The sequence below is a fragment of the Manis pentadactyla genome, chromosome 15 (assembly GCF_030020395.1).
Source record: "Manis pentadactyla isolate mManPen7 chromosome 15, mManPen7.hap1, whole genome shotgun sequence".
In the NCBI taxonomy this organism is placed as follows: Eukaryota; Metazoa; Chordata; class Mammalia; order Pholidota; family Manidae; genus Manis; species Manis pentadactyla.
This window is the reverse complement of record NC_080033.1, coordinates 10,267,658-10,289,107: the sequence shown is the minus strand read 5'-3', so window position 1 is coordinate 10,289,107 and position 21,450 is coordinate 10,267,658. Positions and strand designations below refer to the sequence as shown.

General features: G+C 62.0%; 2 protein-coding genes across 7 annotated transcripts in view; one reads left to right on the top strand and one right to left on the bottom strand.

Moving 5' to 3' along the window:
- Positions 1–1,281: 1,281 nt before the first annotated feature.
- On the top strand, positions 1,282–14,198 carry ERFL (ETS repressor factor like). The gene is made up of 7 exons (XM_057493349.1): positions 1,282–1,318; positions 1,409–1,465; positions 10,953–11,087; positions 11,700–11,964; positions 12,279–12,474; positions 12,581–12,698; positions 13,124–14,198. Exons 1-7 carry the CDS (start codon positions 1,282–1,284, stop codon positions 13,570–13,572), a joined length of 1,257 nt encoding a protein of 418 aa, XP_057349332.1. The 3' UTR covers positions 13,573–14,198.
- Positions 14,199–14,310: 112 nt separating this feature from the next.
- The window catches only part of ARHGEF1 (Rho guanine nucleotide exchange factor 1), a 19,907-nt gene continuing 12,767 nt past the window's right edge, over positions 14,311–21,450 (bottom strand). The window contains exons 14-31 of one of the 6 annotated variants that reach the window (XM_036896529.2): positions 21,232–21,243; positions 20,597–20,764; positions 20,168–20,313; positions 18,691–18,837; positions 18,333–18,415; positions 17,999–18,124; positions 17,777–17,891; positions 17,587–17,687; positions 17,214–17,291; positions 16,937–17,012; positions 16,690–16,857; positions 16,026–16,113; positions 15,802–15,888; positions 15,455–15,591; positions 15,279–15,365; positions 15,024–15,187; positions 14,850–14,948; positions 14,311–14,667 (exon numbers count right to left, since the gene is read on the bottom strand). In XM_036896529.2, coding sequence (XP_036752424.2) covers positions 14,865–14,948; positions 15,024–15,187; positions 15,279–15,365; positions 15,455–15,591; positions 15,802–15,888; positions 16,026–16,113; positions 16,690–16,857; positions 16,937–17,012; positions 17,214–17,291; positions 17,587–17,687; positions 17,777–17,891; positions 17,999–18,124; positions 18,333–18,415; positions 18,691–18,837; positions 20,168–20,313; positions 20,597–20,764; positions 21,232–21,243 — 1,867 coding nt within the window. In that variant the 3' untranslated portion in view covers positions 14,311–14,667; positions 14,850–14,864. The remainder of the gene's footprint in view (positions 14,668–14,849; positions 14,949–15,023; positions 15,188–15,278; positions 15,366–15,454; positions 15,592–15,801; positions 15,889–16,025; positions 16,114–16,689; positions 16,858–16,936; positions 17,013–17,213; positions 17,292–17,586; positions 17,688–17,776; positions 17,892–17,998; positions 18,125–18,332; positions 18,416–18,690; positions 18,838–20,167; positions 20,314–20,596; positions 20,765–21,231; positions 21,244–21,450) is intronic. The other 5 variants (XM_057492748.1, XM_057492747.1, XM_057492749.1 and 2 more) reach the window with 5 other exon arrangements.

Sequence of the window (21,450 nt, the reverse complement as noted above, 5' to 3'; positions counted from 1 at the left end):
GAAGAATACCTGTAGTATTTGTTAAACACATGTAAAACCTATTCCCCGCCATCCACACACCTGCCTGCTGCACTGTGCAGAATCCCTTAAGTCAGAGGTTCTCAGACTTCAGCGTGCGTCAGAAATACCTTGGAGGGCTTGTTGGAGCATGAAGGCCTGGCCTCACTCCAGAGATTCTGGCACAGTGCTCTGGGCTGGAGCCTGAGACCCTGCTTTTCCAACAAGCTCCAGCTGGGACCTCTCCTTGAGTAGCACCTCCCCATGTGTTCCCAGCTCCTGCTTATAATCCTGTCTCTGCGACATGCGTGTTCTCAGTTCTTCCTATCCATCGTCTCATTGCATCCTCATGAGACCCGTATAAGGCAGGTGCCTATATCCCCATTTTACAGAGTGGGAAAGTGAGCCCAGAGAAATGGAATAATTTCTTTGAGGTCTCAGAAACTGGCAGATACTGGAGGTTTGAGTCAAACTGGGTCAATCTGACCTTAGTCATCCTGGTGTCCTTGTCTCCCACCCTGCCTGTCAGGTGACCCTTCCTCCACAGACACATCTGTCCACATAGTCCCTTGGGCAATGCCTGCTTCTCCATTACCCCGCAGCTCTCCTACGTCCAGCCTCACATTCTCCCTCCATGCTGGCCCTTGGGCACAGGCCACCTCTGCGTGTACACCTGCCTCTCGTGACTCCTGGGCTGAGCTTCCCCTGCATCCTCACACCCACCTGTCCCCCCGAGCCACATGAAGCCAGCTCAGCGCAGCCTCCTGCCAACACACACCTGTCCCCCCAGACACACCTTAGTCTCTGAAACTACCCATCTACACACACACACACACACATGTGCATGTGCGCACGCACACACATACCCCTTTCCCAGCTCATGTTATCTGCCCATCCCTTCTTTACTCTCCTTAACCATCTCCATCTCTGCCTGTCTCTGGATCCGAGTATCTGTCTGTCTCTGTCTCTGTCTCTTTCCCCACCTCTGTCTTTGTTCCCTGTATTTCTTCATTTCTGTCTCTCTCAGTGTCTGTCTCTCCATGGTTTTTTATAGCGCCCTATTTCTCTGTGTCCTGCACTCTGTGTCTCTGTCTCATTCTCTCTGGCTGTCTCTTCCTCTCCTGCCTCTGTCCCTTGTTCTCTACTCTGAAAGTGCAAATACTGGGGGGCTTCAAGTCCTACTGACCTGCGCTGAGTCCGGGCACCACCACTCACTATGTGGGACCCGGGCCAGGTGACCTTCCCTTTCCGGGACTCGGTTTTCGCATCTGTGAAATGGGCGTCATGGCGGTTGCTTCCTTCCAGGTCATGGTGAGGATGGGTACTGCACTCAGTACAGTCCCCTAACCCAGGACAGACAGGGGCTGCCCTGCCCTCCGAGGGTCCCTCTCTGTTCCTGTCTCTTCCCTAGGGCTGCAGACCCTCCTGGCGCTCCAGGAGTGTGTGCGGTGGGGGAATGGAAAGAGAGGTGGGCAGAGGTGTCCCGGCCGGGGCCTGGGCATGGGACCCAGTGTGGGTCTGGGGACAGGGATCGATCCGCCTCGGCGGCAGTGCAAGGGCCAGGATTGCATCTTGTCACAATAATTTATTGCTCTCATCCTGTCTGATCGATGGAGCTGAATTAGCACCGTGCGATGCCCCTGGAGCCCCGAGCCTCCCCCAGCCCAGCCGACCCCAGCCCTTCTCTGGCCCTTGTGGGACCCCCTGCAGCCCAGGCACCCAATTCCAGCTGGCCCAAGCCCCACACCTGGCCCTAGGCCCTTGGGCCCTGGCTCCTGCCCCCCGGCCCCCTACCCCCACTGTCTCGCCCCCACCTGCCCCCCATCCGTCTTTGCCCCTCATATTTGTCTTCCTGGATCTTTGACCCCATTGACCTGTTCCTCATTTTCTCTGAGCCTCAGTCACCCACTTCTCCCTCATTTTTGTCCTCATTTCCTCCTTGGTTCAATCCGTGTTCCTCTGTCTCTGTTCCCATTCCCCTGTCCCTCTGCCCACCTGGCCTTCTGTCCTCTGCCCCACGCCTCCATCCTTCCATCCCGTCACCCTGCCCCTCTCCCCAGATCTTGCTACCCACTTCCATTTCTGTCCCTTGGTGTCTGGGTTTCTGTCCTTCTGACTGCCATCTCTGTCTCTCTGTTGCCCGGCCTGGCTTCATTTAATCTGAATTCCACTTAAACTCTATCTCCTGAGCACCGCCCTGGTGCCACGCCCCAGGGCCAGGCTGGGCAGGCAGCACCCTGAGCCAAGGCCACTGCAGCCCACAGGGCCCCTCGGACCCTCTGCTCCGAGGGAGCTGGCTGCACTCGCCTTCCTCTCTGTCCCTCCGCCCCTGCGTACCACCACCACGCAGCCATCGCCCTGACACCTCTGCCTGACGGGAGGCTCGGGGCCAGGCAGCTCAGCCCAGGTGCTGGGACAGGGCCTGGAGCGTGGGGACCAGGCCGGGACGGGGCCGGAACTGAGGAGCCACGAGGCGATGGGAAGAGGTTGAGGTTCAGGTTGCGGCAGGAGGTGAGGCATGGAGGGGGCCGGCAGGTTTTGGAGGTTGAGGTCTCAGAAACTGGTAGATAGTGGAGATCTGAGTCAAACTGAGTCAGACTGAGTGGCAGCTGGGAGCTCGGTCAGGCCCCAGGGACAGGTGGGCATCTGCTGGCCGTGAACCCACCCCGGAGGTCTGCCTGAGGGCCGTGCTGGCACCGGTCCCACAGCTCGCGCCCCCGCCCGCGGCCCACTCTCCCACGTCCACTCCTCTGGCTCGGCCCTAATCCCTCAATTTTCCGCGTCTCTGCCCCCCACGCCTTCCTGACCTGGTCCCCCCAGCAGCTCTCCCATGGCCTCCAGCTCCCGGCTCACTCTGTGAAGCTGCTCTGACTCACTGCCCTTCCAGGGTTCCCCTAACTCAGATCCCCCCACCTCTCTCCCTCCCTCGTCTCTGCCCCTCCCCCTGTCTCTGCCCCTCTCTCGTGTCTCTCCTTCTCTCCCCCCACCCCACCCCTGGGCTTCCCCCCGGCCCAGCTCTCTGGGTCTGTGAGGGGCAGGGCAGAGGTGCTGGGCAGGGGTGGGGAGCAGCCTGAGCTCCAGGTTGCACGGTCTGCAGTTGCGCCTTCCGCCCTCCCCCTCCCCTCCCCCAGTGCTGTTTGGTAGGCGGGGTGCGTGGCACTGCGGCTCCCACCTCCCTGGGGAAGCTCCCTCACCACCACCCCGACTGACACCGATCCACGTGCTGGCCGCAGCCCCAGGGGCATCTATGCAGAGACTGAGACTCAGAAAGAGACAGAGACCCTGAGATAGACACACACAGCCCCAGACAGAGATGCCGGCTGGAGGGAGAGACAGGAAGAGGGTGGGTGCGAGGTCTCCATCCCTGCCCTGGCTTGGTGCCGCCCAGCCCACCCCAAACTGGGCGTCACAGATGCACCTTCTCCAGTCTGCAAAGCTGGTGCCCCGTCTGTCTGCCAATCTGACCTCTGTCTGTCTTCACGGTGCAGCCTGGGCAGAGGTTCCCATGGAGGCGGGGGTGGGGCAGTATGTGTGCATGTGTGCAAGCTATTGCTGTGTCTGTGTGTCTGTGGTGTGTGACACTGCATGTGTCAGGGAGGTGTCTTTAGTGTAACTACTGTGTTGTCCCACATGTAAACGCAGATGTGTGTGTTCCTGGGCACAGGTGACCGGGGGAGTGTGAGACCACAGGGCTGGGTACAGCCACCAGTGTCGTGTTCGTGAGCATGTGTGTGAGTTCAGTCTGATGTGCTTGTGCAGAGCTCTGGAGTTGTGCTGTGTCTGGAGTTTCCAAGCCGGGTGGTCATGCAGCGTGTCTGAGTGACCAGGACAGGACAGCCCACAGCTCTGAGAGTGAGGAGACAGGGAGGCTTAGTCCAAGGGAAACGGGGTGAGAGGGCTGAGCACACCCCAATAGGACCCCAGGAGCTGGGCTGGTGAGTGTGCGTGGGAGGAACACAGCTTTGGGACATGGTCACAAAAGTGCTCCCAAATCTGTGTGTCAGGGATCAGCTGTGTGAGCTTGTGTGACCAGTGTGTGTGTGTGTGTGTGTGTGTGTGTGTGTGTTAAGAGGTGTCTGTTGTGTCTCTGAGCCTGTGGGCTTGTGTCTGAGTCTGGGATCAGATGTGGGTGGTGGCGGTGGTGTGTGTGTATGCGCGTGTGCGCATGTGTGTAGTCATTCTCGGGAGCTGAATGTAACGGGCAGCTATACACTATCGGCTCATAACAACCCTGAGTGTGACCGACCCCAAAGAGGGCCGAAGGCTGTGTGTGTTGGGTTTGTGTGTGTGTGTGACCATTGGGTGGTGCATGTGTGTACTGCTTGTGTGAACTGATGCCCAGAGATATGTGGGGCTGTGTCTCTGATGTGTGAGCACTTGTGTGTCCGGTGCCACGGTGCTGCGTGTGTTCCAGGGGCCTGTGCAGCAGGCGTGCCGTGTGGGGATGAGCCGGCTCATGGAGGAAACAGCCTCTGGTGGGATGACAGTGTGTGGCCTTGAGAAAAGTAGTGAGGGCTGTGTGTGTGTGCACAAGAGTGTGCGTCTGTGCATACCCCAGGCAGAGACACTCCTGCCCAGGGCCAAGCTGGAACATAGGCTTGATGTGGGCAGAGTGGGAATTGGGGTCATTGCAGGGGTGGGGACAGTTCCAGGCAGGGAAGCCTGCCACCCTCCTGACTCCGTCCTCCCTGGGACACCACTGGGTCTCCTTGGTGCCTGCGGTGGGACAGTCCTTGATCCTGGCTTTGTGTACACGTGGATGAAGCCATGAACTGTGTGGACAGGTGTGTGTGTGAGCACACGTACATATAGTGTGACAGCAGGCAGCTAGACTATGTGCAGCAGATAAGACAGGGCATGTGTGGTGTGCACAGTGGGTCTACTGGTGAGCGTCCAGAGAGGGTTTGCACAGGGGACTGTTGTGTAGACACAAATGTGTCTACCGTGCATATAGATGTGCCTACACGGTGTGCGGTGTAGGGAGGGGCACGTCCCCAGGGTGGGCGCAGTGTCAGGTTGCATGTGTGTGTCCGGGCGTGATGTGTGTGCCTGTTGGTGTGTGCGTGTGCGTGTGCGTGTGCGTGCGGGGGCAGCGGAGGAGAAGGGTCTTGGGCCGCATCTCTCTCCTCTTTAGACAGAGCCCCGGAGAAGATATGAAATTTAAAAAAAAAATCAATTTTCATTCCACTTGTGCAGATTGTGTTGGGGGGGGTGCTGGGTGAGGGATGAAGGGGCTGGGGGCGGGTGTGAGGCCCGAGGCGGCTCCCGAGGCTGCCGGAGCAGCTTAGAGAAATCAAAACAACTGGTTAAACCCCAGCCCAGGGGACTGGGTGATGGGGGGTGAGGAGACAGGGGCAAAGAGAGACGCAGAGAGACAGGACAGAGACAGAGATGCCCAGAGACAGAGATACTTGGAGATAGAGGCAGACAGAGATGTGGAGTGACAGAGCCCCTCAGTGAGAGAGAGACACTGACACCCAGTGGGGCCTGAGAGGGGCTGGGGGACCTGTCTCTAGAGAGGACGGCAGAAGCAGGCCTGGGACAGGTACCTCACACACACCCCCACCCCGCGCAGAGACATGCCTGAGAAGCCCACAGATGGTTGGATGGACAGTCAGACCGCTGGACAGATGGCAGCCAGAGCAGCAGGGTCCCTGGGTGGGTTACCCCTGAGTGCCCCTTCCCACCCCTACACAGCCCCTCACTCAGTCGGCCTGTGGGTCTGCCTGGGTGCACGTGCGTGTGTATGTGTGTGTGAAGCCATGTGTGCTTTCAGGCTGGTGGTGTCTGTGCAGTGTGTGCATCTCTGTTCCCATGTGTGACAAAGCTCGTGTGCATGCAGGGTCTCTGATGCTCGTCTGTGTGGCTGTGTGCTGTGTGTCACTTGGGTACGACTGGCTCGGCTGAGCTGGTGCATGTTCTGGGCACCAGGCGCGCCTCTGTTTCTACACTGGCATTGTGCCAGAGTGTGCTTGTGGGTCTGAGTCTGGGTTTGATCGTGAGACTTGGTGTGTGGGTAGGTGTTTATTTCAGTGCATATCTGTCTATGATTTGTGGTTGTGTGCCTCTGCTTCCGTGTGGGACTGAATTGCTGTGTGTCCTGTGTATCTGTGTATAACTGGATATCTGTCTCTGACTCTGACCTTGATGTGTGTGTGACAGTCGTGGAGTGTGTGACTGTTTTGACATGAGAGCCGGGTGTTGTGTGTGACATGAGTTGCCTGGGTTGCTGTGTGGGTCTGTGTGATGCATGCTGGTTGTGACAGCCTTGGTGTGTATGGTTTTGCTCACACGTGCATCACACATCTGTATGGTGTGTGTTGTGTGTGACACGGTGTGTTGCTTTGTTGACCTGTGTCTTGCGATGGGGTGGTGTGTGTGCCTGGGCTGGTGTGTGGGCCTGTGTAACTGCCTGGCAAGGAGAGCAGGACGCAGCCCCACATGCCCAGCCCCTCGCCACACTGCTGCACACTCAGTGCACACACATTCTGTACCATGGCTGCCGGCGGTGGAGATGGGGGGCGGCGGGGGGGTTGTTGGAGGAAGCAAAATAAAATTAAAAATTAAAGCTTGCCCGGAGTCCCCATCCGCACCTCGCCAACCAGCAAGGAGGGGCGGGGGCTGCCGAGGCTCCCACTCCACAGCCACTAGGGCCGGGGCTGTCTGTCCGTCCGTCCGGTCATCCTACCGGGCCCCTGCCCACCCCGCAGGCCCCACTCCCTCCATGGGTCGATCAGCGATCGATGGGGCCAGGAGGGCGCCAGGGGCAGGGTGAGATCAAAGGGACCCCGAGAGACGGACGCCGGGACGGAAACAGAGACGCAGAGACCGAGACCGAGACAGAGAGTGGGGAGGAGAGACGTGGGGACCCAGAGACATAGCAGCACGGTGGTGTGGAGGCAGGGAGACGTGGGGACCCGGGGTGCGGCACCTCGGACCTGACGGTCAGGGCAGACCTGCAGGGACAGGGACGGAACGGGACGGGTAGGGACCGTCCCTGCGCGCCCGACGGGACAGAGGCGGGAGGAGAGGCAGGCAGAGACCGCGAGACGGCCGAGATGCGCGGGAGCGACGGCGGGGGGAGCGCGGAGCAGGGCCCCGAGCGCCGATCCCACGGCTCCTCGTTATAACGTGTCCGGAGGAGGCGGCGGGGAGTTGAAAGCGTCGGGAAGAGAAATCAAAACCAACACGGAAATGAGAGGGGCCGGCGGGGGGGAGGGAGCCAAAGAGGCCGCGGCGCGGAGGCGGGAGAGGCGGGGAGGGGCGCCGCCGGTGGGGCGGGGGCCGGGGAGCGGGGCGGGGAGCGAGGGGTCCAGGGGGTGCGCCCTGGGGGGACAGAGCCGGAGAGGGGCGGCGGCGGGGCCGGGGACAGCAGAGACTGAGGGTGGGGGGCGGGAGACACGGGGAGACGCGGGGTGGCGGGGAGCCGGGGAGAGAGGGAAAACGGAGAGGGTGTGGGGGAGGAGACCGACGGGAGCGGAGGGGAGAGGGGGTGAGGGGCGATGAGGGAAGGAGACTGGGACAGGGACACACGGAGCTGGGGAGCTGGTGGGAGAGGGGGGCGGGGCAGCCGCAGGGGCTGAGCGCCGGGGGCCGAGCTCCGCAGCCCGGGCCGGGGCGCGTAGAGGCGGGGAGGGGGGCGCTGACCGCCCGTCTGGGGTCCAGACAGTGAGGTGGGCTTCACGGGGGGCAGAGCATCTGTGGGCTCTCGGGGAGCAGCGGGGTGTCTGAGATGAATGGTGTGTGATGGGGTGCACCTGCAGGGGTGTGTCAGGAGGTGTGATGGGGGCACCTGCAGGGGTGTGTCAGGAGGTGTGATGGGGGGCACCTGCAGGGGTGTGTCAGGAGGTGTGATGGGGGTGCACCTGCAGGGGTGTGTCAGGAGGTGTGATGGGGGGCACCTGCAGGGGTGTGTCAGGAGGTGTGATGGGGGGCACCTGCAGGGGTGTGTCAGGAGGTGTGATGGGGGGGCACCTGCAGGGGTGTGTCAGGAGGGAGTGAGCAAATGCTGAGGGGTGGGGTCCGGAGGGTGGGGTGCTGAGGGGCCGCAGAGTCTCAGCAGAGAGTGTGCCGGGGCGGCTGCCCAAGAGGAACACATGTCTGAGGGTGTGGGTGTCTGAGGACGGGGTCTGGGGTGGTGGGGCATCTCGGGGAGGGGCTGCCAGAAGGGGGAGGCTCTGAGACAGGGGAGGGAGGGGATGGCGTGTCTTAGGGGGGCGAGGTACCTGAGGAGTGGGCGTCTGAGAGGAAGCAGCTGTCTGGGCGGGGAGGCATATCCAGGGGAAGGGGCACCTCAGAGGGGCTGTCCTGGGAAGGCAGACCTAAAGGGACGGGGGTCCGAGGCAGCTGTCTGGTGGTGGAGGCGGGTCTAAGTGGTGGAGGTCCGAGGGGGAAGCAGCAGGTTGGGGGGTCGTCTGTGGGAGCGCTCATGCGGGGCGCTGGGGTCTGCTTTGCGGGCCGGGTGGGCAGAGGGCAGGGAGGGCAGCGGCTGGGCCTGCCACCTCCCAGCCCCAGCCCACGGGGTAGGGGCCGGGCCTGGCCCGCTAGGGGCGGCAGATGAGAGCAGGGGCCTGCGCGGGAGCAGGACGAGCCGCGGAGGGGAGGGGTCGGCCGAACGGGTCTGGGGTGGGGGTGAGGTTTGGGGCCAGATAAATCTGGGGCAGCCAGAGAGAGGCGGAGGGCCCCCAGAGACGACCCGAGGGGTCACAGGAGAGACGGACCGAGAGACGGTGCAGAGACCACGCGGGCGCGGGTGGGCATGGGGGCCGGGAGTGTGGGCGAGTGGCGAGGAGCGAGCCGGGAGGCCGGGAGCTGCGGTTAGTGATCAAGGCGCAGAGTAAGGGGGAGAGGAGAGGCTGGGAGGGAAGGAGGGGTGGCGCAGGGCCAGAGGGGGACCAGCGGGCGAGGGGTGCCTGCGGGAGGAGGCGGGCGGCCTGGGCGGAGGGGCAGCCCCTACCCCCGCTGACCCTGTCTGTCTCTCCCGCCTGCCCCGTCCTGTCCCTGCATGTCTGTCCCGGCTTCTCTGCAGGGCCGGCTCCACCATGGATTGTAGCTGCGTCTCCGACCTTCTCTTCGCCCCGCCCGCCCTGCCAGCTCTCTGGACCCCCGGTAACTGGCCTGGACCTCCCCCTTCTTCCCCCAGCCCTTGGGCCTTCCCAGCCCTTCCTTTCTGCATCTCTTTCTTTCCCTTCCACCTCCCCAGGGCTCCATCAAGAGTCCCCTGAATACAGCTTCTTAATGAAAAACTTGGCTAAAAACTTCAGAGTCAGATGTCCCTGCCACCTACACGCTGGGATGTGAGGCTCTTTTGCAGGGTTGGTGAGGCAAGTTCAGAGCGGGACAAGTTCAGAGTGGGACAAGGATCTAGGAGCCTGAAGTCCAGGGGTCTCTGCCTTATTTATCTCAGCCTGCTGCCATCCAGGACCTGGGGGCAGAGAGAAGCAGGGAACTGGGGACAGATAGATGCTAATAGAGCAGAGACAGAGACCACGGTGGCACCACCAGGTGCTGGTGGACAGATGGACAGATGGGCCACCCAGGCAGGGGGACGTGGAGACATGGCCCAGCCAGCTGGAGCCCTGGGAGAGAGGACAGCTTGCTGGGAAGTGGATGCTCAGAGCTGGGGACGTGGACAGTAAGACTGGCTTGGACACGCATTTGAATCCAAGTCGCATGCTCTTGCAGATGGGCAGCACGTGTGTGTGTGTGTGTGTATGTGTGTGTGTGCACTGACAGTCTGTGCCCGGTCATTTGGGGTCTCAGAGTATGTGCCTGGGTCACCCTGGGAGAGTATATTTGCCAGCATTTCTGTCTTTGTGCGAGCTGATGTGCCTGCCTGAGTATCTGAGGCTGCTTGAGTGTCTCTGGGCTGGGTGTGTCATGTTTCTTTGGGACGTTGAGCATGTCTACGTTTTAGAATTGGGGGGTGTCTGCCGGGTGTCTGCCAGCTGTCTGAGTGTGTGCTTACCTCGGTGGGGTGAAAACCCTCAGGCTCTGCCTCATGGGTCCTTCACCAGGTGTGTGGCATTCCAAGTGAATGACTTGGTACATTTCAGGCTATGTGGGTGTCGCCAGGCCTCTGTGTTGGGGTGTGAGTGTGAGGTTTCTTGCATCTGTGTGTCACTGTGGGATGTGTATCAGGGGCTGTCAGTCACAGTGTGTATCTGCGGGCCGGGTCTGCAGGGCCCTAGTGGTGTGTATGTCTCAGCAGGTACAATACCTTCGAGAATGTGCTTTGGAGGACAGGTGATGTTTCTGGGTTGGGCTGTGCGTCTGCATGTGTGAGGCCAGTAGCACATTGTCACCTTTGGGGTTGTGTGGATGTGTCTGGGATACAGTCGCTTCCCCACTAGGACATGTTCTGGGTGTGGAATGGGCCAGGACTTGCATGTTGATTGAGCCCTGTTATCTGAGGTGCCAAAGACCCAAAGTGGAGTTGAGAGAAAAAGTCTCCCTTAGGGAGGAAGCTGCCTGGCCTCCAGCTTTCCGGCAGGGAGGCATTAGCACCCACTTTTATGCACCAGGCAGCCTGGATGGGACCCTGCTCCTCCTTACCTTCCACCTCTGAAATTCTAATATGCCAGAAGGGAACAGAAGATGTGGCACAAGAGTGGGCACAGAAGTGGGACCCAGGGCCTGGGGCCTTCTGGATGGGAGGTGATATTTTGGGGTGGGCAAGAACCTCCTATTTGCACCCAGCTTCTGGGTGTATTTGGAGGGTGGGCGCAGGATGCCCATCTGTGTGTGGAATGTGCAATGCTGAGTGGACCGTGTGGGTGTTACAAGAGTGGCGCTTGTGGGTTTGGGAGGCCGCTTGTGCCTGTCAGGTTGACACACGTGCTGTGACACTGCAGTCTCCACTGCCCTGCTCTTCGGACCTTTGTGGTCCTGCGTGTCTGGTTGTGGTGGTGTGAGCGGCTACCAGTTCTGAGAGTCAGAAAGTGTGATTGTGGCAGGTGGGGTGGAATGTGCAGTGCTGCGTACCTGGCGTGTCCGCCTGGTGGCACCCTGCATGTGGCGTGTTGTGCCCCAGCCAGAGTGTGGCGCCCTGGTGCACCTGTATCCACAGTGTAGCTGGGTGTCCCTCAAGGGTGAGTGGGCATCTGTGTGACGTGTGCTGTGGGTATCTGTGTACACACTGCTCCCAGACCAACAGCATGGACTGAGGGAGGGGACATGGGACATGAGCAGTATAAATACATGGGCTGGTGAAGAGGCACTTGTGCACAGAGCCCAGCCTGGATGTGCTGGGGATGGGTCTTTGGGGGGAGATGGGGCAGGGGGCAAGGGGCAAGAGGGGAGACACCAAGAGTCAGGGGTCTTGCAGAAAGCAGGAGACACAAGAGCAGGGCTGGTGGGGCAGTGGATAGGGGCTACTGATGTTGGGGGGGGCCTTCCTGGCAAGCTGCCCTCTCCTTCTCCCCCCCATACTCCACCCCAGGACGCGAGCCTGGGAGAGTTGTGTCAAGGTAGAATATCAGGCTGCAAGTGCCAACCCAGGGACCCCAGAAGACTGAGTTCTCTCCCATTATTTGGACAATTTGGGGACTAGACACCAAGTGGGCACAGGGTGGGAACTGGATCCTAAAGATGCCTCAGGCTGGATGGTTGCTCATCAGGGTGACCAGGAATCAGGAGGACCGGATGCCTCCTGGGTTCCCAAGTCCAAGCAGGACCCAGAGCCCCAGACTTGGCATCCTGACCTGGGGCCACTCCCCCGTCTCTGTCCCCAGGGTTTGCCTTCCCGGATTGGGCCTACAAGCCGGAGTCGTCCCCTGGCTCCCGGCAGATCCAGCTGTGGCACTTTATCCTGGAGCTGCTGCAGAAGGAGGAGTACCAGGGTGTCATCGCCTGGCAGGGGGACTACGGGGAGTTCGTCATCAAGGACCCCGACGAGGTGGCTCGGCTCTGGGGCATCCGCAAGTGCAAGCCCCACATGAATTACGACAAGCTGAGCCGGGCCCTGCGGTGAGGAGGCCCTTCTCCCCTCACTGCCCCCCGGCACCCTCTCCTTCCCAGGGGGCTTTCCGACTTCCTGGGGCAGAAGCCACTGGCTGTGCTCCGCGGCTCTGGTCACCGCTCACCTGTGGGGGGAGGGCAGAGAGGATGGAGCCACACAGCCGGGGCCCCAGCCCCCGCCTCGGCCCATCCTTGCCTTGTCTAGGTCAGGGGATTTCTGCCCATTTCCCCGATCGCCGAGCTCTGTGCATCAAGGCTCAGGGGCTCCCCCTCTCCCTCCGCCAGAGCCCCTCCCCAGCACCCCGTCCTCCCTCTCCCCACAGCTACTACTACAACAAGCGGATTCTCCACAAGACCAAAGGGAAGAGGTTCACCTACAAGTTCAACTTCAGCAAAGTCGTGCTTGTCAATTACCCACTGTTGGACGTAGCAGCGGCCACCACGGGCTCCCCACTCTTGCTCACACCTGGTCCTTTTGGGGGTGCCCCTGGGCCAGATGCTCCTCCCCTCACCCCTGAGGTGAGTTAGGGCCCTGGGGTCCCAGAACCAGGCATTTGGTGTTCCCCCAGCCCTGAGCCCCTGGGGACAGTGCAGCTTGTCTGAGTAGTGCCACCTTCCTCACCAGACGCTGCAGACCCTGTTCTCAGCCCCACGCCTGGGAGAGCCGGGGGCCCGGGGGCCCCTGTTCACCCCTGAGACAGACAAACTGCGCCTGGATAGCCCTTTCCCGTTCCTGGGCTCCGGTAAGGGCCTGGGGTCCAAGGGTGTGTGGGCTGGGGACATGCTCATGTGTTTGAGGGAAGAGGATGGACAACGATGGGGAGATACAGGACGCATGGAGGTGGCCCAGGGCAGGGCTGCTGTGCACACGTGCGAGTACGCATGCATCTGCGTGTGTGCACATGGTGTGTTACGTGTGCATGTCTAAAAGCCAGAGAACAATTCCAGGAGAGGCGAGGAGGGGAACTGGAGCGGGGGCACAGGCTGGGAGGGTTTTCAGGGGGGCTAAAGAAGTGGGGAGATGGGGAGGTGAGATGGGGGAAGCTGCCGAGGGTTGGGAGGCACTGTGTGGGACAACAGGCAGAATATGGCAGGGAGGTGGCACCCTTTGCTAACCTCCCCTCCGGCCAGTGCGTGGCCCTGCCTGACCCACCCGTGTACCCCTCAGGTGCCACCAGCTACTCCAAGCCTCCCGGCCTGCTGGGTCCTTACGGCCGCGCCTTCCCAGAGTACCCCTGGAACTTTAACCCGTACCTCACTGGCCCCTTCCCCAAGCTGCCCCCCTCCCTCTACCCCCCCCATTTCTACCCTAACCCTTTGGCTAGTTCCCTGGGACACCTGTCCTCAGCAGGGGCAGGCGGGGGCCCCGCAGCTGCACCCCTGCTGGCTGCGAGTGGGGAGGGCCTGAGCCCTGAGTGCCCTTCAGGCCTGGCAGCAGCTCCACGTCTGGCATTGCCGGGGGCTGGGGGTCCGGAGGCCACGCTGGGCGGGAAGGAGGACAGTGACTCGGAGCTGGAGATCACCGACGTCAGCGGCTGCAGCTCCGACAGTGAGGGTGATGAGGGTCCCCCTGTGGCCCCGAAGGCCAAGGCCAGCAAAGGGGGGGTTGGCAGCTGAGCCGGCGTGGGGTGATGGATTCCGCCGAGGTGGGGACCGGGGCAGCTGCCCCTACAGCCTTGACTGGTCTGCCCTCAATGTCCCACCCAAGGTGGGGGACCAGCTCTCGACCCCTCCCAGGGCCAGGCACATGGCTGCCCATCTTCTTCCCTAACCCCAGGCTGGGGCTTTCACCTCCCCGTCCAGAGCTAGGAGGGAATGTGTTGGCCTCCAGCTTCCTTCCCAGGTTCCAGTTTGAGGGGGGTCCCCACCTGGCCCCACTCCTGAAGTGCAATATGGCGCCCAGCCTCCCTGCCCACCCCTGTGCTGTGACCTGTGTGTTTGTGCAGCTGTGTGACCCCCGTGCCGTTCCCAGTCCCCACACCTTGACACACAGGCCCCCTGGGGACAGGGAGCTCAGAGCAATAACCCCGCCCCCAGCCCCCACCCAGGAGGGTCCTCTCCCCACCAGTTCCCCACACCCCCTGAACAGCCACCTCCAGAGAGTTTACTACAAAAATAAAAGAATGGAAATGAGTGAGACGTGGGGCGCCCAGCATTGTGGGTGACCATGGGGGTTTGGGGTGGGAGTGGGTGTGTCTGGGGCCTGGGGAGTAATTGTTAAAAACACCAGAATGAATGAATGAACAATTAGACAAAGGCAAGAGGCACAGAGGTGACCTGGTGGGACAGACCCAGGAAGACAGTGCCAATCATGGGAGGTTCCAGATGCCACTCCAGGACCCCTAAACACAAACCTCTCTTTAGATAATATATATTAAAAAATAAACCTCCAATTCAGGGTATAAAAACAGAGCAAAGGCACTTTGGGGTGGGGGATGGAGGGATTGCCCCCCACCCAGGCAATACTGAGACGGCCCAGGAAAAGGGGACCACTGCGGCACCCCCAGAATGAAGCCCTGAGTCCCCCAGGCAGAAGGCAGGAGGGAGAGAAGGCCAAGGCCAGTGGGAGGTTGGGGGAGGCCGTGATCCCGGCTGGGCCCCCCCAGATGTGCCCGGAGGCCCGGCTCCCTCTCCTCAGGCCCTTGGGGTGGAGACGCTGCGGCAGCTGTGCGGTGGCGGGCGGCCCTCCATCCTCTGCTTCTTGTGAAAGGCCTGGGGGTGCGGAGGAAGGGAGATGGAGAGAAGAGGGAGAGAAACAGCAAAAGGGGGAGAAGGAGCCAGAGAAACCAGCGGAGAGGAGGGACCGGAGGTGGAGCAGGGAGATTCCGAGGCAAGGATGGAGGGAGAGAGATGGGGCTGTGGGGGCCCCCCTCCTCCCCAGCCCACCCGCTTGCCTGGGGCAGGGAGCCTCAGGTACAGCCAGGCGGGGGGGCAGCGTTGTCCCCCAGCTGAGACAGGAGCAGTCGCAGGCGGCAGAATCCCTCTTCCACTTCCTGTTTGGGGGGCCTCAGTGAGGGGGGTCCCTCCAGTGAGTCGGCCCTTCCTCCCCCCGCCCCCCAGGCCATCACCTCCATCTGTCTGATGGTCTCCTCCAGGCTTAGCAGCTCCTCCCGAATTTCCTGGGTCTGCGTGAGGCTCAGGGGGCCACCCCCCGGGACCCCATCCTCTTCTCGGGGAGGCCCTGCCCCGCTGTCGTCCTCCGTGGGAAACAGGAGCCGCTTCAGGGACAGCACTGGCCAGGGACGAGGGGAGAGTCAGAGGCAGGGCTGCGGTGGGGGGAGCGGGGGTGGGCGGCGGCCCCGGAGGGTGTGCGGCTTGGCTACCTTTCCGCAGGGCCTTGGCGGCCAGCTGGCCCTCAGGGCCGGGTCTGCAGAAGGGCAGGAGGGCACTGGGGAGTCTCTCTGTCCGACCTGGGGTGGGGGAGCAGAAAGGGTGCTCAGATCCTGCCGGGCTCCCTGTGGACACCCCCTGCCCCCTCGCAGTGCCCCTCCGGGCTCACCGTCAGCTGGGGGCATGTCTCGGCTGCCACTGCCATTCTCGGAGCTGCTAAGCAGGGGTTCCCGGGTGCTGGGGGAGGAGGTGCCGAGTGACGCCAAGGCCCCAGATCCCCCAGAAGGGCAGGGGCAGGGAGACAAGCTAGAGGTTGGGAGGCAGAAGGTCCCCAGACAGAGACAGAGGTCAAGGTTGGGAAATAGGGAGACGGGCCTGGACAGGAGCCAGTCGGGTGGGCAGCGGTGGGGCAGCACACCCCACACCCCCACAGGCACACACACACACGGAGACAGGGCTAGATGGTGGGTCCTGGGCACCCACAAGGAAGAGGCCCCTGACCTGGGCCCCCCTCACCTGCTTGGGCTGGGCCGGGGTTTGGGGCGAGAGGCAGGTGCAGGGACCTTCAGGGACCCAGCAGCCTCGGTGATGAGGGCACACCAGCTGGGAAGACAGGCCAGCCCCTGGGCAGTCAGGACCTCCAGACCTTGTGCCAGAGCCTCCCACCCCCACCCTGTCCCTGGAAACCCAGGGGCCTGGGTCTCCTCCTCCACCTGAGCTTGGAACCCAGACCCCCTCACTTCTTCCGCTCCGACACGGTCTGTGCCACCAGCTCGTATATCTGGGCCTCCTGGTCCCAGGTAAAGATGACATAGAAGGCTTTGTGATCTGCAGGGGGAGGGAGAGGAAAGGCACAGGGCCACGGTCACCCCTGCGGGGCCCTTCCACGCCTGGGCCAGAGGCTAAGGAAGCCCCTATGACGGCGGGCTCCTTAGGGCTCCCACGAATCAAGCCCCCCCACACCGTGCCCTCCTCCTCACACCCCCTTCTCAGCCGAGCTCCCAGTGTGGCTCTACTCACAGCCCTTGGAACTACTCCCACCACCACGGCCCCGCGTAGCCTCTTGGTGGCATATTTACAAATCCCGCCTTCCTGGGCTTCTACCTTCTACCCACAATCCCATTGCCCTGCCACCGCCAAGGGACAGCCAGGGTGTCTTCCCAAAATGCCAGTCAGACCTGGCTGCTCCTCTGTGCAAAAACCTGGGGCGGTTTCACTAATAAATCCACATCTTGCCTCACCTAATAGACCCGCAGCCCAGCCAGCCTGGCCCCCCGGATATGCTGAGCCGAGGGCCGCCCCATTACAGCTTCCAGCCCACCCAGCCTCCCCTGCACCAGGCTGTGTGGTCTGGTCCTGAGGGTCCCCTCCGCTCCCTGGGCGCCAGGCCAGGCCGGGCCTCACCAGTAGCCACCTCGCGGGTCATGGCGGAGGTGAGGCGCAGCACCGGCCGAAGCATGGTCTTGCCGTCGGGCGTGGGCGTCAGCGTCCGGCTATGTGACTTGAGCAGCAGCCGCTCGTCCTGGCGCTGGAGCAGCAGCAGCAGGTCATCCAGCAGCAGCACGTGGACCTCTGGGGGGTCGAGGCCGAGCTCAGCAGCCCCCAACCTGAGTGCCGCTCCACACCGCCCCCTCACCACCCTGGCGCTCACCCACAGACTTGTCCTTCGTCACCCGCCACGTCAGTGGGCCCTCATGGACCAGCTTCCTCTTGGTGATGTCCAGGCTCTGCAGGCATGAAGGAGTGATGTTGGGCACAGGCAAGGGCAGGGCAGGGAGGGTGGGGATGACCGTGGGGCCAGGCACTGCAGTTGGAGGTCAGGACGGGCACCCTGGCTGGGGAGGAGGACGGGGTCAGAGCCAAGGGGCCCCTCTCCCTCCCCAAGGCGGCAGGCCAGGGTGGGGCAAGGGCAGGGCAGGCAGGGCCACCTTGAACTCGCTCAGCATGGGGTCGCTGCTCTGCCGTAGGTGGGACAAGTCCAGGCGCTTCTGGTAATCCTTGAGCCGCTGGGGCAGGGAGGCGAGTGTCATGAGGACAAGCCAGGGCTGGGGCTGACCCTCGCTGACTCCTGACCGTGAGGGGGACAAGCCGAGGGCAAGGCCCGACTTCTGGTGACCCTGAACGTGAGGGGCTAAGGACCCTCCTAACCCTTGGCTAAACAGTGACCCCGAGGGGGACAGGCCAAGGGCTGGGCTTGACCTCCAGGGCAGAAGTGACCCTGAGGTGGTCCAACCGAGGGCCAGGCCTTCTCCCGCACACACCCGCCCGCGGCCCTGGGTCTGGGGCCATGCCCAGGCTCACCAGCAGGTCCTCCATGTCTCGCACGGCTTGGTTGACGTGGTGCAGAATCTCCCTGCAGCACTCAGCCGCCAGCTCTACCTTCTCGCGCTCCTCAGGCTCCTCTGTGGGCAAGGGGGAGACCGGCTTAGGTGGACTCCAGCCCGGGAAGCTCGTGGTCTGGCAGCCAAGCGCAGACAGGACGGCTGGGTACCTGTGTTCTGCCCGATGCTCTGCAGGAGCAGGGGGTACTTGGTCAGGCGCTGCATCTCGGTGGGGATCATGTCCTTCAGCTGCAGGCGGCGGCACCGTGGGCGGCTCTCGGCCTCCTGAGGGGACAGCAGTGCTGAGGTGACCCATGCATGGACTCGCCTCAGGGACAGGGACACTAGCCTCTTCCCCCCGAAACCCCCAGCCTCACCCACCCCTGCCTCACCTGCACAAAGGCAGAGAACCGAGGCTCCTTGCGCTGTTTGGCTTTGAGCTGCTCTAAGGCAAATGACTGGCGGCTGCAGAAGCGGGAGGAGATTTTCTGGAACCAGGAGCCCTCGGGACCATCAAACTACAGCAAGATTCAGACCGGGGAGGATGTCTCAGGTGGGTTCCGGAACAGCCGGGCCCCACACGGGGATGGCAGCCTAGACAGGACAGGGCTAGGGGCCCGGACCCCTGACCCTCACAGGGGAAGGCTGGACACCTGGCCCGCAGGGCCTGGATTCCAGGTCCCTGGCTGGGAGGAGGGGACAGGGGGCTGGGCTGGGTGCCCTCACCCGAGCCAGAAGCACATCTCCGATCTCCTCAATGAGGTAGCCACTGTCCTGTCTCCGCTTCATCAAGTGATCGAGGAATAGGGCTGTGGGGAGCAGGGAGGAAAGGGGGTGCTGTCAGGGCCTGCAAGATTGTATGTAGAGCTGGTGGAGATCTCGAGGGGTTGGGCTGCAGGTGCCTGTCTGATTCTTGGGACTGGTGGGCCTGTGACCCTCCCACTCCCTGCCATGGACTTACGGAGGTGCCCCCTAGGGGTCCGGGTGCTAGAACAGGCGCTGCCCAAGGCAGGCACTCGGGAGAATGTGCTAAGCTCCAAGGAGCACGGTGGGCTGCCCACTGGAGACGCAGCTCTGCACTCACAGTGCACCTCGATGAGCTCGTCCAGGCTGGGGAAGATGTTCTGTAGCTCCTCCAGGGGAAAGAAGCCCCCATCCGCCATGGGCTGATAGAAGAGGTCATGCAGCACCCGGAGCATGCGGACATGGGCCGCCTCAGTCACCAGCAGCTCTGTGGGGCCACCGAGCAGGAAGCATGGTTGGGAAGACTGCAAACTACAGGGGACGGTCTGGGGGAGGGATGAGACAGACAACTCTCTGGGTAGAATCATTTGCCCCTGAAGTAGACACTGAGGACTCCTAGACCCACTGCCTGCCTTTTTTGGCTTTGGCAGCCAGCGGGATGATCAATGGTCCCAGTGCGCTTGGCACCAGTGGGCTTCCCAGGAAGTGGGATTTTCAGTGCTAAAACCAGGAAGGTCCCAGGTAAACTGGGATGCGCTGGTCACCCCACTGCCAGCAAGCCTTGCAGCTGTGTAGTGTCTAACTGACCAGCAAGTCTCTCGGCCTTGATTTCTGGAACAATGAACTCCCTCTACACATAGGCTGACAGCCTCAGATCCAGGGACGCCAGAGGGTGCGTGCCTAGGTTCCAGGGGCCCCAGGAGTCCCTGGAGACTAAATGCACGAATCTGTGTGTTATGTGTATTTTTCTGGTGAGTAAAACTGCTATGCTGCCTGGTGTGGCAGCTACTAGCCACATTCGGCCCTTCACATTTTAATTAAATGAAGTGAAACGAAATACAAGAATCACTTCCCACTCATACCTGTCATTTCAAATGCTCAATGGCCATCATGTGGCTGGTGGTTACCATGCTGGGCAGCGTGGATATTTTATGTTCCAGTCACTCTAGAAAGTTCTGTTGGACAGCACTGCTTGTTTTGATCATATCCTCAGAAAGATCTGTGACCCAGAAACTTCACCTGCTGCCTTAAAAATGTGAATGACTACCCTCCCTACTATTAAGTAACCTGTCTATATGACGTCCAGAAAAGTGTGCTGCTTTTGCCAGCCCCGATCTACACACACACAATTAAAAAATCACAGAAAAGAATCAACGATGGGAAACACCCCCATCGTTTCTCCGCCCAGAAGCAGGCACCGCTAATGCATTACCTTCCCAAGCTATTCCCTCTGGGAGCCTTTCCTCCTCCGAACGGTTGAGACCAGAGTTAACAGCAGGGGCACTGGAATGCTCCCCTGCGCCCCAGGCCGCCACACTAACGCCCTCAGCTCCACAAGTCTTTGGAGACAGTCTGTGCCTGCCCCTAACGCCCGCACTGTCCTGCCCCGCTGAGGATTCTCAGGAAGTGTCCCTTGGCAGCCACATTCCTGTTCCACCCAGGGGCTGTTCTACAACTTCCTAACAAACGGCCCTCTGCCAGAAAAGGGCTGCCTTCAGGTTCTGCCTGTTCTAAGTAACACCAAGACGGACATCTGCCTGTCTCTGCCAAGACGGATTGTGTCCTGGGCACGGTGGGTCGGGATGGGTGGCACTCACCGCTGATGACCTCCTGGCGCTTCACCTGGCTCTTGGGGAGGCTGTGCAGGGTGCCTGGGGGCACGAGCTCCCGCCAGCCAGGGGGCTCTTCCGGTTCCAGCTCCAGGGCTGACCGTCCCGGCTCCCCTTCCTCTCCAGGCTCGGGGCTGTGGGACAGAGGCCTCGTTAGGGCCCTGGCTTGGGGCGTCCCAGGGAGACCTCTGCTCCTACTGTCCCCACACTCCTCTGTGGCCTCAGCATTTGATTCCCCCAAGGTGGCCCATGCTGCAGAAAGAAGGGACCCACCCCTCTCCTGGGCCCCACACAGGAGGCCCTGAGTGACCTTGGCATCCGAGCCCCTTCTCTGTGACTCTGGCAACGAGTCTCCCAGCCCCCCACCAACCTCCCTGACTCTTCAGGCTGCCTTAGCGGGTGGGAGGAGTGACATACGTGGGTCGTCGGGCAGGGCCGAGCACGGCCGTGGCGGAGCTGGGGTCCATGTCCACGTCACTCCGGGAGCGGCCCCCACCCCGGCCCTTAGCCCCGAGGCTGCCCCGGGAAGGCCGGCGGCGGTCACTCACCCGCAGGCTCTCTGAGCGCCCCAGACGCCCTGACAGCCTGGACTCCGAGGCCAAGGACAGAATCAGGTAGAGACCAGGGCACAGAAAGGGAAAGACCAGAACAGAGACAGACCAGGACAGACAGACAGGGAGAGACCAGGACAGACGAGGGTCAGGGAGAGACCAGGACAGGGACAGAGGGAGGAGACCAGGACAGGGATCAAACATGCAACAGAACAGAGAGTCAGAAGGAGCAGTGGGATCTCGGGGTGCTGCGGCAGTGGGGGGTGGTCAGGGGGGACACTGACCCAGGGTGGAGCGTGGCGGAGCCCTCCCTTCCCCGGGGGCAGGGGGATGTGGGCGGGGGTCGGGGAATTCCAATACTTAGCTCTTCGCCTGGGAGGGCGGTGTCCCCACCCGCCCCTCTCAGGGGTGAAGGGGAGGGGCGGCCCACGGGGAGGGGGGAGGGGCTGGGAGAAGTGGGGGAGGGCTAGCCCTCCCCCAGCCCAGGGCCCAGGCACCCACCTCTTCCACTTTCTGGGGAGAGAGGGGCACAGGATCAGAGACGGAACCCAACTCACCTCTCCCACCCACCAGAGGGTCCCCAAAGCAGCGGCACGAGGACAGGCAGGGGGCTACAGCCTGCCCCCCCCCAGCTGTGAGGGGACAGGGCCCCCCGAGCATGGAGCACAGAGGGGCCGGGAACTGGGGGCAGGGGCACCAGGAGGCAGGGGCAGGCTGGGC

Coding starts and splice junctions, on each gene's coding strand:
- ERFL (XM_057493349.1), top strand. CDS start 1,282: ATGGCGGTTGCTTCCTTCCAGGTCATGGTGAGGATGG. Junction 11,965..12,278: donor AAGCTGAGCCGGGCCCTGCG/GTGAGGAGGCCC, acceptor CTCTCCCCACAG/CTACTACTACAACAAGCGGA. Junction 12,699..13,123: donor TTTCCCGTTCCTGGGCTCCG/GTAAGGGCCTGG, acceptor TGTACCCCTCAG/GTGCCACCAGCTACTCCAAG.